The 13,358-nt window shown below is 36.4% G+C and overlaps 3 protein-coding genes across 3 annotated transcripts; 2 read left to right on the forward strand and 1 right to left on the reverse strand.

Moving 5' to 3' along the window:
- The first annotated feature begins 1,141 nt into the window (after positions 1-1,141).
- LOC108202753 (NADH dehydrogenase [ubiquinone] flavoprotein 1, mitochondrial) lies at positions 1,142-5,004 on the forward strand. Its single transcript, XM_017371285.2, has 3 exons — positions 1,142-1,272; positions 2,096-3,569; positions 4,730-5,004. Exons 1-2 carry the CDS (start codon positions 1,270-1,272, stop codon positions 3,554-3,556), a joined length of 1,464 nt encoding a protein of 487 aa, XP_017226774.1. The 5' UTR covers positions 1,142-1,269; the 3' UTR covers positions 3,557-3,569; positions 4,730-5,004.
- Positions 5,005-5,832: 828 nt separating this feature from the next.
- LOC108202754 (uncharacterized) lies at positions 5,833-6,802 on the forward strand. Its single transcript, XM_017371286.2, has 2 exons — positions 5,833-5,850; positions 5,957-6,802. Exons 1-2 carry the CDS (start codon positions 5,833-5,835, stop codon positions 6,800-6,802), a joined length of 864 nt encoding a protein of 287 aa, XP_017226775.1.
- A 334-nt stretch (positions 6,803-7,136) lies between these two features.
- Positions 7,137-11,917, reverse strand: LOC108203045 (U-box domain-containing protein 45). The gene is made up of 6 exons (XM_017371747.2): positions 11,741-11,917; positions 10,991-11,069; positions 10,623-10,808; positions 10,124-10,231; positions 8,588-9,762; positions 7,137-8,176 (listed from the first exon to the last, which is right to left on the reverse strand). The coding sequence occupies exons 2-6, from the start codon at positions 11,039-11,041 to the stop codon at positions 7,390-7,392; spliced, it is 2,307 nt and encodes a 768-aa protein (XP_017227236.1). The 5' UTR covers positions 11,042-11,069; positions 11,741-11,917; the 3' UTR covers positions 7,137-7,389.
- Between the last annotated feature and the right edge of the window lie 1,441 nt (positions 11,918-13,358).

Consider the following 13,358-nt stretch of genomic DNA (forward strand, 5'->3'; position numbering starts at 1 on the left):
AAAGTGTGAATAGAATTTGTTGTGTTTTAAGTCACTGGAAGCTACATATTATATTATATTTTAAAAATTGATTTAAGAAATTCACCGAAGATACTTTAAGTATAGGCCAACTACAAACCATGAGATAATTTTCATATATTTCAATGATCATCAAATGTATTTATGTTTGGATTATTGTTAGGGACATATCCGGCATCCGGGATTTGCAATCTATAGGACAAAGTATATACTGTCTATGTCTCTCTCATTTTTTTTACATTTTTTCATTGCTCTTTTTGGGGTAAGTGGAAGAATCGAACCCTAATAAATACATTAACACACCAACAGCAAAACCATGAAAGCAATCGTTATTGGGGCAAGTACCACCACTGTATAGATCCGTCCCTACGGTAATGAATAAATTTTCATTCCTTTAATAATGATTGTAATGTATTTCATAATTTAGATGATTGTTGTGTACTTTTAAAAGAAATTTTGACTTATTTATTTTTGTAATGATTCTTTAGCGATTGTAAAATAGAAATATTATGAGAAATTGGATGATTTGCTAAAAATCAAATTTTACAAGTTCGACAAGTATAGCTGTATTTCCAGATTTCAAACCTGGCATGTCACTCTATACAAAAAAAAAAAAAAAAATCCTTTTACGGATAACGTGGGTGTTTGACTAGCCGTTTTCTGGACTTTTTCCATATAAAAGTGAGTTTCTGATTAATTGAGACAGTTTGGCACATCAATAAAAGTGGTTATATCGAGGCTTAAGATGTTAATAAAAAGTGAGAAAAGTTAACTTTTTTTTCTAGATTATAGCTTTTTGTAATAGAAATACTTCACTTATAAGTTACGACATCCAAACATTTTTAATAACTTATAAGTATAAATTAATTTTTAACTTATAATCCAATTTTTTACTTCGGGTAATAATTCATTTTTTCAAAACTCAGCCAAATGATCTCAATACTCGTGTTCGAATTATAAATACAAAATCACGATTTTGATTTTTTTTTTTAAAGAAATCACGATTTTGATTATTGATGATGGGAAAAGTAATGTGATGATATAAAATTTCAAAAGACATAAGCGCAAAGGAATAAGGATGGTCTATACCAGATAAGCCCGATCCACTTAACACGTTACATCCCAGCCCATAATCAAACCCCAGCCCAATTACAAAATCAAAGTCGGTAATATATAATATCCAAACAAAGCGCAGAATTAATCACCTGTACTAGCAGCTGAATCACAGATCATCTTCTTCTCCACATTTCAATGGTATTCTACACTTTCCCTCAATTCACTTTCGTTTCTATTTATAATAATTATAATTACAATTATTATTAGTATTATTATTTGGATCGTTTCAATTTTAGTTAGGGTTCAATTATGTTTGATTTGGGATTCATTTCTTATAGCAAAACCCTTGATTTCACTCTATCAATTGCGCATAGTTGTTGTAAAACTTGTTAATTGTATGTATACTAAGGATATGCTCTACTGTGTTATTCGGTTGTTTCTCGATTAATCTGAGTTTTGGTAACTACTTGTTGACATTTTTAAGGGGGGAGCGGAAGAAATGATTGTCGAGGTTTTGTTTTAGGATAGCTGGGCAGATGTTCATAGTATAAAATTTTGCGGAGTTTGAGATTTTACTTATGTAGGTGTTTTTAGGAGATGTGGGCAAGTTTCGTTTGTTGAAGTTAATGTGGGGGGCAGAAGTTAGATTGGGATTAGTCCTTGGTTTTCGGAGATTTGTCCTTGTGTTTGTATAATGCAGTTGTCAGAGAGAACACTCCATCTGATATGGTTGCAGATAGCTATAATATTTGATTTTACGTAGTTTTTATTATTATTTCTTAGTTCAATTTGTGTAAATACAGTGATAAGACTAAATTCGTGTTAACTTCAGGCCATTTGAGTGTAGGTGAAATTCTTATACTTTTGTTAGCTGCACCAGCCAAGTAATTGTTATGTTATTTATTGCACAATGTACATCATGGCTACGAGGTTCAGGAAGGCTAGTTTGTAGTAATCGTTTATTAGCAAGGCTGCAAGTAAGGTTGTTCTGATCTTTGTTTGGTTCTATGTTCTTGTATAGGCACCTATAAAGGGAATACTTTCTCTACAAAGGGCTGCTTTGTTTCGGCGTCACAATGAGCATCTGGGTATAGTTAGTAGATTGTTCAGTACTCAGTCTGCAACTACTGGTACTACTCCTCAGCCACCCCCGCCACCCCCTCCTCCTGAGAAGACTCATTTTGGCGGTCTGAAGGATGAAGATCGTATTTTCACCAATGTCTACGGTATACATGACCCATTTCTTAAAGGTGCTCTAAAACGAGGCGACTGGCATAGAACTAAAGACCTTGTAATCAAGGGAACTGATTGGATTGTAAATGAAATGAAGAAATCCGGGCTTCGGGGACGTGGTGGTGCTGGTTTTCCATCTGGTCTTAAGTGGTCCTTTATGCCTAAGGTATCTGATGGCCGCCCTTCATATCTTGTAGTCAATGCTGATGAGAGTGAACCTGGAACTTGCAAGGACAGAGAAATCATGCGTCACGATCCACACAAGTTACTAGAGGGATGCTTGATCGCTGGAGTGGGAATGAGGGCTAGTGCGGCATATATTTACATTAGAGGTGAATATGTGAATGAACGACTAAACCTTGAAATTGCAAGGCAAGAAGCATACAAAGCTGGATATTTAGGGAAGAATGCTTGTGGATCTGGTTATGATTTTGATGTACATATCCACTTTGGCGCTGGTGCCTATATATGTGGTGAAGAGACAGCACTCCTAGAGAGTCTTGAAGGAAAACAAGGAAAACCTAGACTGAAGCCTCCTTTTCCCGCTAATGCAGGGCTTTATGGGTGCCCTACAACTGTTACAAATGTGGAAACTGTAGCAGTTTCCCCGACAATTCTAAGGCGTGGACCGGAGTGGTTTTCTAGCTTTGGCAGGAAGAATAATTCTGGTACAAAACTATTTTGCATCTCTGGTCATGTAAACAAACCGTGTACAGTTGAAGAGGAGATGAGTATACCATTGAAGGAGCTGCTAGAGAGGCACTGTGGTGGTGTGAGAGGTGGATGGGACAATTTGCTTGCAGTAATTCCGGGTGGTTCATCTGTTCCATTGATCCCTAAGAATGTATGTGAGGATGTGCTGATGGATTTTGACGCACTGAAGGCTGTTCAATCGGGATTGGGAACTGCAGCTGTGATCGTCATGGACAAGTCAACTGATGTTGTAGATGCAATTGCAAGGCTTTCTTACTTTTACAAGCATGAGAGTTGTGGACAGTGTACACCTTGCAGGGAGGGTACAGGATGGCTATGGATGATCATGGAAAGAATGAAGGTTGGGAATGCAAAGTTGGAGGAGATTGACATGCTTCAAGAAGTCACAAAACAGATTGAAGGGCACACTATTTGTGCTTTGGGTGATGCTGCTGCTTGGCCTGTTCAGGGTCTTATCAGGCACTTCAGGCCGGAGCTTGAAAGGAGAATCAGGGAGCGGGCAGATAGGGAGTTGCAGCAAGCTGCTGCCGCCTGAATAACTGTATCAGGTTAGACCTCACCCTTTTTACTTAATATCTAAAGATGAAATCCAAGAGATTTGGACATTTAAATACATTTTCAATTTAGCAAAGAGAACAAGAGGGCTTCCTTTGTCTAATATGCTAACAAATTGGTCATTCATTATGCTTCTAGCTGTGAGATTATTCGAGCTACTCCCACGCATACACCGGATACATAGAGAGTGACATAGTGTTGAGATTTAGAAAAAGTCCAATGCAATGCCAAACTTGGTTGCATTGATTTGGAACCAAATGCAAGAGAACCTACCTCCAGAGAAGTTGCATAACAAGATGAAAATATTCATGAATGCATACTTGGTTCCATATTTGCAACCAAGGATGCATATATGCATCTAGCCACATCATCACTTGACCATAAATGAAATGCAAGTCAACGTACTTAAATTAAAAGTTGGGAGGGTTGTACAAAAAGTTAGTTGAATTTATAAATAACTGGTTCTAAAATGAAACTGGTTCTAAAATGAATCTGGTTCTAAAATGAAACTAGCATTGGAGGGCAAGCTTTATTTTATCACCAATAATCACTTTTTGGTGCCATATTACAGAAATGGTTATAGTCGTTTTGCATCTAGCATTGGAGTTGCTCTTAAATGGTGTCTGATGCGTTCACCTTAGGGCTGAAGAATAATGTCATTGTTAATTATGTTATTGGTGGGTCTGGACTGATGTTAATGTGGCATTTTTGGAGTATTGTTTAATAAAGGGCCAAAAATAGGTTCAATAGTGTTGCAGTTTCAAACATCTGAATAATAGCTATTGTCTTTGGTGCCTCTTTCTTTTGTTAGAGAATCACATATAATTTTATTTTATTTTTCAGTTTTTGGGGGAGTTGTATGTCTCCTCTTTTAGTTCGACTATAGAGAGACCAGGTGACGAGATCTGGATGATACCTCATTAAAAAACTTGTATTTCAAATTGTGTCTTATTTGTGCTTCATTGCATAGGGTTCCTCACCAGGGTTGAAAATTGTAATGAGCTAGTGACATCTAAATGCCTATCATCACAAAGATCTGGGATCAAATAATTGCTAAATCACTTTTGATTCAAATTTCCGTTGAAAGTATAGATGTTTTGTCGTTCACAGAATAGTGTTAGTGATATATATTTTTTTCGCTCCTTGCTTACAGATGCTGCATCCCATGGAATAAAGATGTAGAATGTACTCTGGACATGGTGAAGTTAAGTTGCTTGTGATGCTGACTTTCATCTGGAGTAAAATGTTTGTTATATTATATATTTTATTCTCAGATTGCACACAATGAGATGCTATAATTCCTTTTTGATGTATGTGAACTAGTTTTCCCAGTTAACTTGTCTGTTTTGAGGATATAAGAGCATTCATGATTACATTGAAATTTTTTTATGTTTGTTAATAAGACGAAGAATCGGTGCTCTTCATTTACTTGATCTTACCACCATGATTGGAGCCTTGAAATGCCATGGCCAGATCCTACAAAGTCTGAATATGAATCTTTAAGCTTTAGCACAAGTTAAAAAATCATTGCATTGCATTATAAATAAAAGATGCAGCAACTTTTTGAAGGGTCTTTGAATCCAAGAAAACTAGCACCACCTCAAAAATAAAAACATAGTAGTATAGTGCTAGTAAACTAGGAAAAGGAAAATGGAACGGGAAATACATTAAAGTATTATAATGAACCACATAATAAAAACCTTGAATTTGATTAAACCATGCTTTTAAAAAAGTCAAATAATCAGTCAATAGCTAAAGAAACATGCATCAAATATTTTGTCAAAAACCAAAAAAGTAAAATGGAACGGTAAACACATCAAAGTATTATAATTATCCGGATAATAAAAGCCTTGAATTTGATTAAGCCATGTTTACAGAAATCAAATAATCAGTCAATTACTAAAGAAATCTGAATCAAATATTTTGTCAAGAACCAAAAATATAAACTAGGAAAAGGGAAATGGAAAGGTAAATACATCAAAGTATTATTATAATTAACCAAATAATAAAAGTCTTGAATTTGATTAAGCCATGCTTATCGGCTGAATAAACTGAGAGCCACCCATTCTCCTGCATTATGCTCAAAGTTACATATCTCTGTACTCTGTATTTCTTTCCCCCTTTAGCTCTTTTCTTCTGGCTGCTTTATTTTCTTTACCCAGACAAGCTTTGCACACACATAAACACATACAAATACAGACTGCATATACTACATTATGTAAAACATTTCACAAGCGAAGGCCTTCTCTCAAGGTTATGGCGTCGTGGGAACCGGTATCATCTTCTACCTCATGCAATGCTCAAATCTTTAGATATATCAGGCTGTTGTCCTCAATTTTATAATTGTGTTAAGATTTTTTGTTTCGAATAAATTTATCAGGCAAGCTCGGAGCATGAAGTGTTGTTGAGGCGTGGATTATTACACCCTCTAGGAGTTTCATTTCTAGCAATCATGCAAAAAGCATGCACCAAAGCTCAGGCCAATGGAGGACTTATAGGATCGACGACGAGAAGGATTGCCAGGTTCACTGCGCCAGCTCTTCCATTTATCCACGCAGTGCAATACGAATGGCTAGTAGTGCTCGCGTTTCTTGATGATCATATCAGAGTTGTCGCCAGCATTTTAAAAAACAGATACCCCTCATCGACATATCTGTTCAGAAAGATTGACAGGCTTGTTGATATCGTAGTAGTTCTTCCAGAAAGGCTTGATGACACCATGAGTAACTTTCCAGTGATTATACAGCGGATTCCATTGCTCGATAGTGCACTCACCACTCTGATTTCGTGCATAAACCTTATACTATCGATCTTCACTCACTGGAGAATTTCCTATTATACGAGGGAGAAGGATATAACGGTTGATGTAAGTTTTGACAACTTCAGTGATGGCTCGGATAGAATGGTACAGCTGAATACTGATCAGTTTAAAGAAGAAGTGAAGGAGGCAAAAGCAGGAATGAAGGGCAGTTACAAAGATGTTTACGAAAGGGGAAAAAGGGAACTACTCTTTGGGAAGAAAAGAGAGAATGCAAATGATCAAGATTTGCTTGAAAGTTATTATAGCACAGAAGAAGCTTTAGAATGCGACGACAATGCAGGAACTGGAAGTGATGATAACATTGTAGTATCCGAAGATCCGATCATGGAATTATTCGATACAAGCTGGCACATGAACCCCGCGAAAGCAGGCTCGTTGCCTGCAGGTTCTTTCCCATTCACATGAGAAATAGAGTCTGCCATGTGTTCTTGCCTATTAGGAAAGTCTTGTTATATTTACTCCATCTGATACACTACATAGATTCTGGAACCAGGCATTGTATTTATATCAAGAATTTAATGTCTTATTGTTTTACTGGCATTCCAATACTGATGACTAGTTTAATCTATCTGAAACTTCAGTTAGTACCAGACTAGCAAGTATGAACAAGTGACAGAATGAAGTATTTACAGATAAAACACGACTGAAATTAAACATTGCATATGGATGTGAAAAACTAAGAACCAGACATATCAACGACTAAAGATGGATAGTTGGGAGGTGATTTGAGACGCGGAAAAGGGAAATGAGTGGAAAACTCGTCTTCATTTTCATTACTACCATTTACAGCAACATTGAGGTCCGAGTGCCTATAGACGCTTTGAGCTGTCATGGAGGACCTGAACTATGTTGAAAATAGACATGTAAACCTAGACTACAGAGGTAAGACTGACCAAAATCCATAAATTACAAGAACTATACATCTAAACTCGAGAGCCAATACCTGAGAAGGCAGAGGCATCAGAAATTTACAAAGTATCAGGAGAAGGGACTCAACACTGGTATACAGTAAAACTCTTGTTCTTCCACCAGAAACTAAGATTTTTGCTCAGCTTTTTTTTTGAAATCGACTTGTATACTGGTTTCAGTTCTTCAGAAGGCAGGGCCATTTCACTGCTTTCAGGCATATCATCAACTTCAACTGGGGGCTGTTCTCGTTGTCGCTGCTCACGGAACAGCATTAAAAGCTTCTGAGACTTCTGTTTTCCTCTCATAGTTCCATTTACTGATATAGAAACCAGAGAAGGTATAACTCCTTCTTGAAGAACCATTTGACAACAGTTGTCATTTCCATTGCATAAATTTAGAAGACATGCTGCAGCTTGCTCCTGCTCAATAGGCTCACCAATGTCCAATATAGCTGAGAGCACACTAATAAGGTCTGGCGATGATACAATGTCATCCCTTGCTGTTTTGCTAGATGCTAAGTTTATCAACAAAGCTATGGATTTTTCTGTCCATGTGCGATCACTAGAATCCTTAATCAAAGCTTGAAGAGCACTGACAATGCCAGCTGATAAAAGATGAGGTATATTGGAGGGCAGACTGGAAAGGTTATATAAAGCATGCAATGCATCAATCTTGCATTGTGGATTAGTGTCCCCCTGAAGGACATCAAGTAAGAAAGTGACGGCCTCACTTGAGCCAATAATGGATTTTGCTTCTTCATGGCACGAGAGGTTCAAATAAAGGGCTGTTGCTGCTGAAAGAGAACTGGAACTGCCCATCATGTTCCCAAGTAATGGAAGTACTCCTGCTTCTAGCATCAAGTCCTTGTTTCTGTAAGGAAAAACACAGATGACATAAGATACACTTCACCGAACACAAAAATAGTGGTTGAATAACATATGGAACTGATTGATTTACTGGCAACACGAACTTTGCTATGCAAGTTTAGACACAAGCTAGATTTTGCACAATAGTATATGTTTTACTTCACATATCTTAATGATAATGATTAGTTAACTTACAACATGAACTTTGCTATTTAAGTTGATCAGCTAGCTAGATTTTGTACAAAAAGTATATATTTTTTACTCCCCCAATCCCCACCCCGAAAAAAAAAAAGTGATTCTGCCCCTTTTCCCAATTAAGCAAGTCTAGAAGAAGAATTAATTGTTTATACGATTAGTCCAGAAATTACAAAAATAAATTCCCAGTCCTAACAATTATTAATACTTAATAAAATACCTGTTATTGTTAACAGCTAGGTTGAAAAGAGCCATAGCTCCAATTTCCTGAGCCATTTCATTTCCTGTTTGTATGGCGGATTCTAAAAAACGCATCAATGCTTCTACGAAACCATTAGCCCCCAAATAAATCCTAGCTTCCTCGTCATCTCTGAGCAGGTGCCTCATCTGTTCTACAACTTTGCACTTTTTCCTCAAGTTTTTCTCATTTTCTAAGATGGTCAGGAACTCCTCATATCTAGCAAATACATTGACCTCTTCCTCCACTGCAGAACCGTTCTCCTGTTCATTTTCTTCAGCCTCTTCAATTATATCACTTTCCTCTAAAGGAACAACTTTCATGCCCTTAAATTTGCAGGAACCTAGGCTTTCTAACAATTTTGAGTCGGCTGATTCACTATCTGACAAACACAGCCTCCAGAAGTTATGATCAAGGGACTCAGGGGGACCATCTGGGATAATAACGCCGTTCTGTTCACACCAGCTTGTAACTAAACCTTTAACACAGTAATTAGGAGTCAAACAAAGATGAGAGAGTTGCTGCTGACTTTTTGGGCAGGTATTGTGTCCATCACCAAACCATTTCTCAATGCATATTCTTTCATATGTTTGCCCTGAAGCAATAATGACTGGGTCATACATGAGCTGTAGAGATATTGGACACCTTAGTTCTTCAGGAGGAACAGCCACTTGGCCTGATCTCCTGAAGTTTGTTTTAAAATTGAAAGAGCTTATCTTAGAGAGTTGCCGCTCAAAGGCTTGCCCATTGCTATCAGACCCACTAATTCCCTCGAAAGATCCCTGAACAGTTGGTGAACAAGGTGTTGAACCCTGTGAATCATTATCATCTGAGAAATCACTTCTAAATATTTTTGAATACTTTCTCATAAGATGTGAGAGATAAGCCACAATGGACTCCTTTCGCTTGTCTTCCTCGACCCTGGCTCTCTCTATGAGCTTCTTCAGGGACCTTCTCTCCCTAAGGGCCGCTCTTGAAGACGTAATACCAAGTCTTGAAGCAGCTTGGTGAAATATTTCCAGCTCATTCGTGTCACCACAGCTATTGTTAAATTTTTTGCCCTGCTGGAGCAATGCAATTATATCATCTCCAACTTGCTTCTCCAGCGGATCAAGTGAGAAGTCAATCCCCTGAATCTCGCTCAAAATTTCTGAAATCTGAGACATTTTAAACTATAATGAGACTCAATAGAATACTTTACTACTTTAGATATGGAGTTGATTCCAGATTATATCACACTTGACAGTTTGCAATAAGTTTTGGGACCAACACTACATTCGGGCCATTATAAACAAGCGTTGTTATATAATATGAGCATAGTAACAGATTTTTTAAATGTTAGCATTCCAATGTTCTAAAATTTTATCATTTAGATATATATACAAAATTTAAACATCAGACACCCCAACCAATTCATAACTTTTTGATTACTGATTAGTAGTCATTTTGAGGATTTGTGAGCCTCAAACAGGTTGACACAGGAATAAAGAAAGAGTTGAACATGTGTATAAGTAATACCTGACAACCAATAGATTGTGGAACAATATCTTCTACCCGCCTAAGACTGTCTTCAAGAGCACATCTGGCCTTGTCAAATTTTAGAACAACTGAGTCCCCAGTTATAGCCTGCATGGTTAAAAAGGTTTTAGTTTAAAATTCCAGAAGGATTTAATATACAAGACAGACACACACGTTCGCACACACGGACTACTACAATAATCAATATCACTGCTCAGTTCATTGATGAAGACATGACAGATAAGCATTTTACATGATTCGGGCGTTATACCTCATCCACTCATTCATTCCTCTCAAACCATGTGTCTAGCTTGTTTAACATCATTAAATTTGCATGTTACACATTCTAATGCAATAACCTCAAACCATCAATAATCTTACCCGAGAACTCGCAAGAACTCAATTAATAAATACCACAACAGAAAATTCTATGCCTTCGATTTTTTATGTCTATGCAGCACACATAAGCCAATATTACATGAAGAAAAAAACTTCTTACCAAGTATAGTTTACTGCATTCAGAACAATGCTGAAGAATATTCTTGGTCTTCTCGAGTGCAATGTGCAAAGAACATAAAGCCTGTATGCCTGACGTACTCCTAGGCCTAGCAGCCTCTAAATCGGGAAAAATCGCCAGCACTCTACAATATATTGCAGAGAGAATCTTGCACATCCCTCCATGTAACTGCAGCAGCCATAATAAATTAGTCAATACAATTTAGTCGGAACTCCAAGATTGAGGAAAACTTCAAACAAACATGATATGCACAAAAACTTCAAATCATCAGCGATGCCTTGAAAAAATAGTGCAAAGAAGAGATTCTCAATTGAAAACTTGAAATCACTATTGAAAAATGGTTGTTGTACCTTTGGCTCTCCAATTGAGAATAAATGCTCTTCGACCTCAGCAGCATCCATGATTCACATAAATAGCGCAAAACAGTAGCTGTAAATTTCACATGTTTGAACAATATTAGTAAAAGTAGAACTTTCCTCCTTGATGTTGGATGTAGTATATAAGAAACAAAACAAGTCACTTCAGGATAACATATAAAGTTATCGACCAATTATAGCGATGCAATTGCATAACCATACCATATAAACATAAATTTATAAATGAAGACATACAAATGATATGTATCTCACTACTTAATGGAGTATCAATTAATCATTTCAAGCAAAGATGAAAATAGAATTCCAACTGCTAATAACCAAATCACCAGACACCAAACCATCAATTCCACAAATGTAGCTATAAAAGTCACAAACTTTTGATTAATTGAGCTAAACAAAAGCTCAAAAAACACAAACTGTAATTAATTAACTCCCCCACCCACCCCCCACCCCCACCAAAAGGGGTTGGAGTGGGGGATGTGAATAAGATCTGAAAGGCCTAACCACCCATCAACATATGAAAAACAATGGAGACCTTGAATAAAGCAACAACCTTTAAGGGGGCAGCAAGATTTATCAAGAAATGCAAGAAAACAAGCTAGCAACCTAAAGATTCAAACTTTACACAATCAAAGCAAAGATAATGAAGAAATAGCATGACCCAGATGCAAAAGTAATGATTTTGAATGAAATGAAGCAGAAATCGAGTCATTCAGGACTTACAGAGTTAGCAATTGTGTGTGCAAGTGATTAATTGAAGGGCAGGCTTCATGAAACAAGGTGAATAAGAGAAGATGGTGATGAAGAATTTATTAAGGTTGCTCGTTGAAATGTATTAGTGAGCTTCATATGTATGTATAATGTAGGTATGTTGTGTAAGTGTATCTATCTGCTTTATTTACAGAAAGGAAAAAAGGAAAGAGGAAGGCGTAAATGGCAAGGATATGTGAGATATTACTATTATTTTATTATTTTGTGATGAATTTAATAATCAAAATGTGTTTATTAATTAATTCCAGGAATATTATTTTGTTAGTGCGGGTTATCTTCAAGAAAAAAAAGGTTCGTTATCCTTAAAAAGAAGGATCGAGTCATGGGTGTGATTTAATAACTCAACGGCAGACTTTTATTTTAAAATATAAATTACTCCCTCCGTCCCTATTTATCTGTCCACTTTGGAAGTAAAAATTTGTCCCTATTTATCTGTCCATTTATACTTTCAAAACTAATTTAATGATAGTTTTTCAAATATATCTTCATAATTTCAATTTTCAAGGCTTGACTTATTTAAAACTTGGTTGAATTCATGTTTTCAAGACATAAAGTAGGGGTATTCCACCATTTTCAAGATATTAATTAGAGGTATTTAATGAAAAAGTTTATACAATCAAGTATTCCTTGGTATGTGTTTTTTTTTCCAAAATGGACAGATAAAAAGGGACGGAGGGAGTAGTTTATAGCATTAATTAAAAATTAATTTGTTTTGGTAATTTAAATGAGTGGGGAAGATTAATAAAGACAAGGGTGAGGAGTGGGATGAGTAGGATTAGTTAAGCGGTTAAATAAATAAATTAACGCGGCGAGATTTTATGGGCCGACACTTGCCGACCTATTTGTTTGTCGTAAAGCAGATGCGTCATTAATTCAGATTACTATCACTACTTGGCTGTAGTATATGTCACTCTCCCCCTTTTTACCCCTCCTTTCCCCCCTTCTTCCAGATGATGATAAATTAATCCCTCAAATTTACCCGCTGCATAAATATTGTGCGGGGTAAGCTGTTACTCCCTCCGTCCCAAAAAACGTTTCCCGTTTGAAATGTCGGCACTGTTCATGAGACAAATTACTAATTTACGTCTAATCTATAAGATAAAATATAGTCATGAGTCATCTTGTTGGATTCATATTTATGTGTACTTTAATACGGTGAAGGTTTTATATTTAATACAAATATAAAATTAAAGATATTAATGATCAAAAATGTGTATTGGCAAACGTGATAAGTACAAATGGGAAAAGTATTTAGGGACGGAGACCGCTTATTGCTCTTACTATTACAAATGCATGCACAGTAAGTATAGTAGTCCGGAAACAGTAACATTTGCAGCTTTGATATCTTTATCAACGTCTACATCTTTTATCATCACGACACGAGTTGCATATATTTGACCATGGAAATTATTCTCTGCCTTTCACTCTATTTACAATACTCCCTCCGTCCATAAATACTTTTCCTGTTTGTACTTTTCACGTTTGCCAACACACATTTTTGATCGTTAATATCTTTCATTTCGTAGTAGCATTAAATATAAAAACTTCACCGTATTAAAGTACTCGTGAA

This window comes from Daucus carota, chromosome 9 (genome assembly GCF_001625215.2).
Source record: "Daucus carota subsp. sativus chromosome 9, DH1 v3.0, whole genome shotgun sequence".
NCBI lineage: Eukaryota > Viridiplantae > Streptophyta > Magnoliopsida > Apiales > Apiaceae > Daucus > Daucus carota.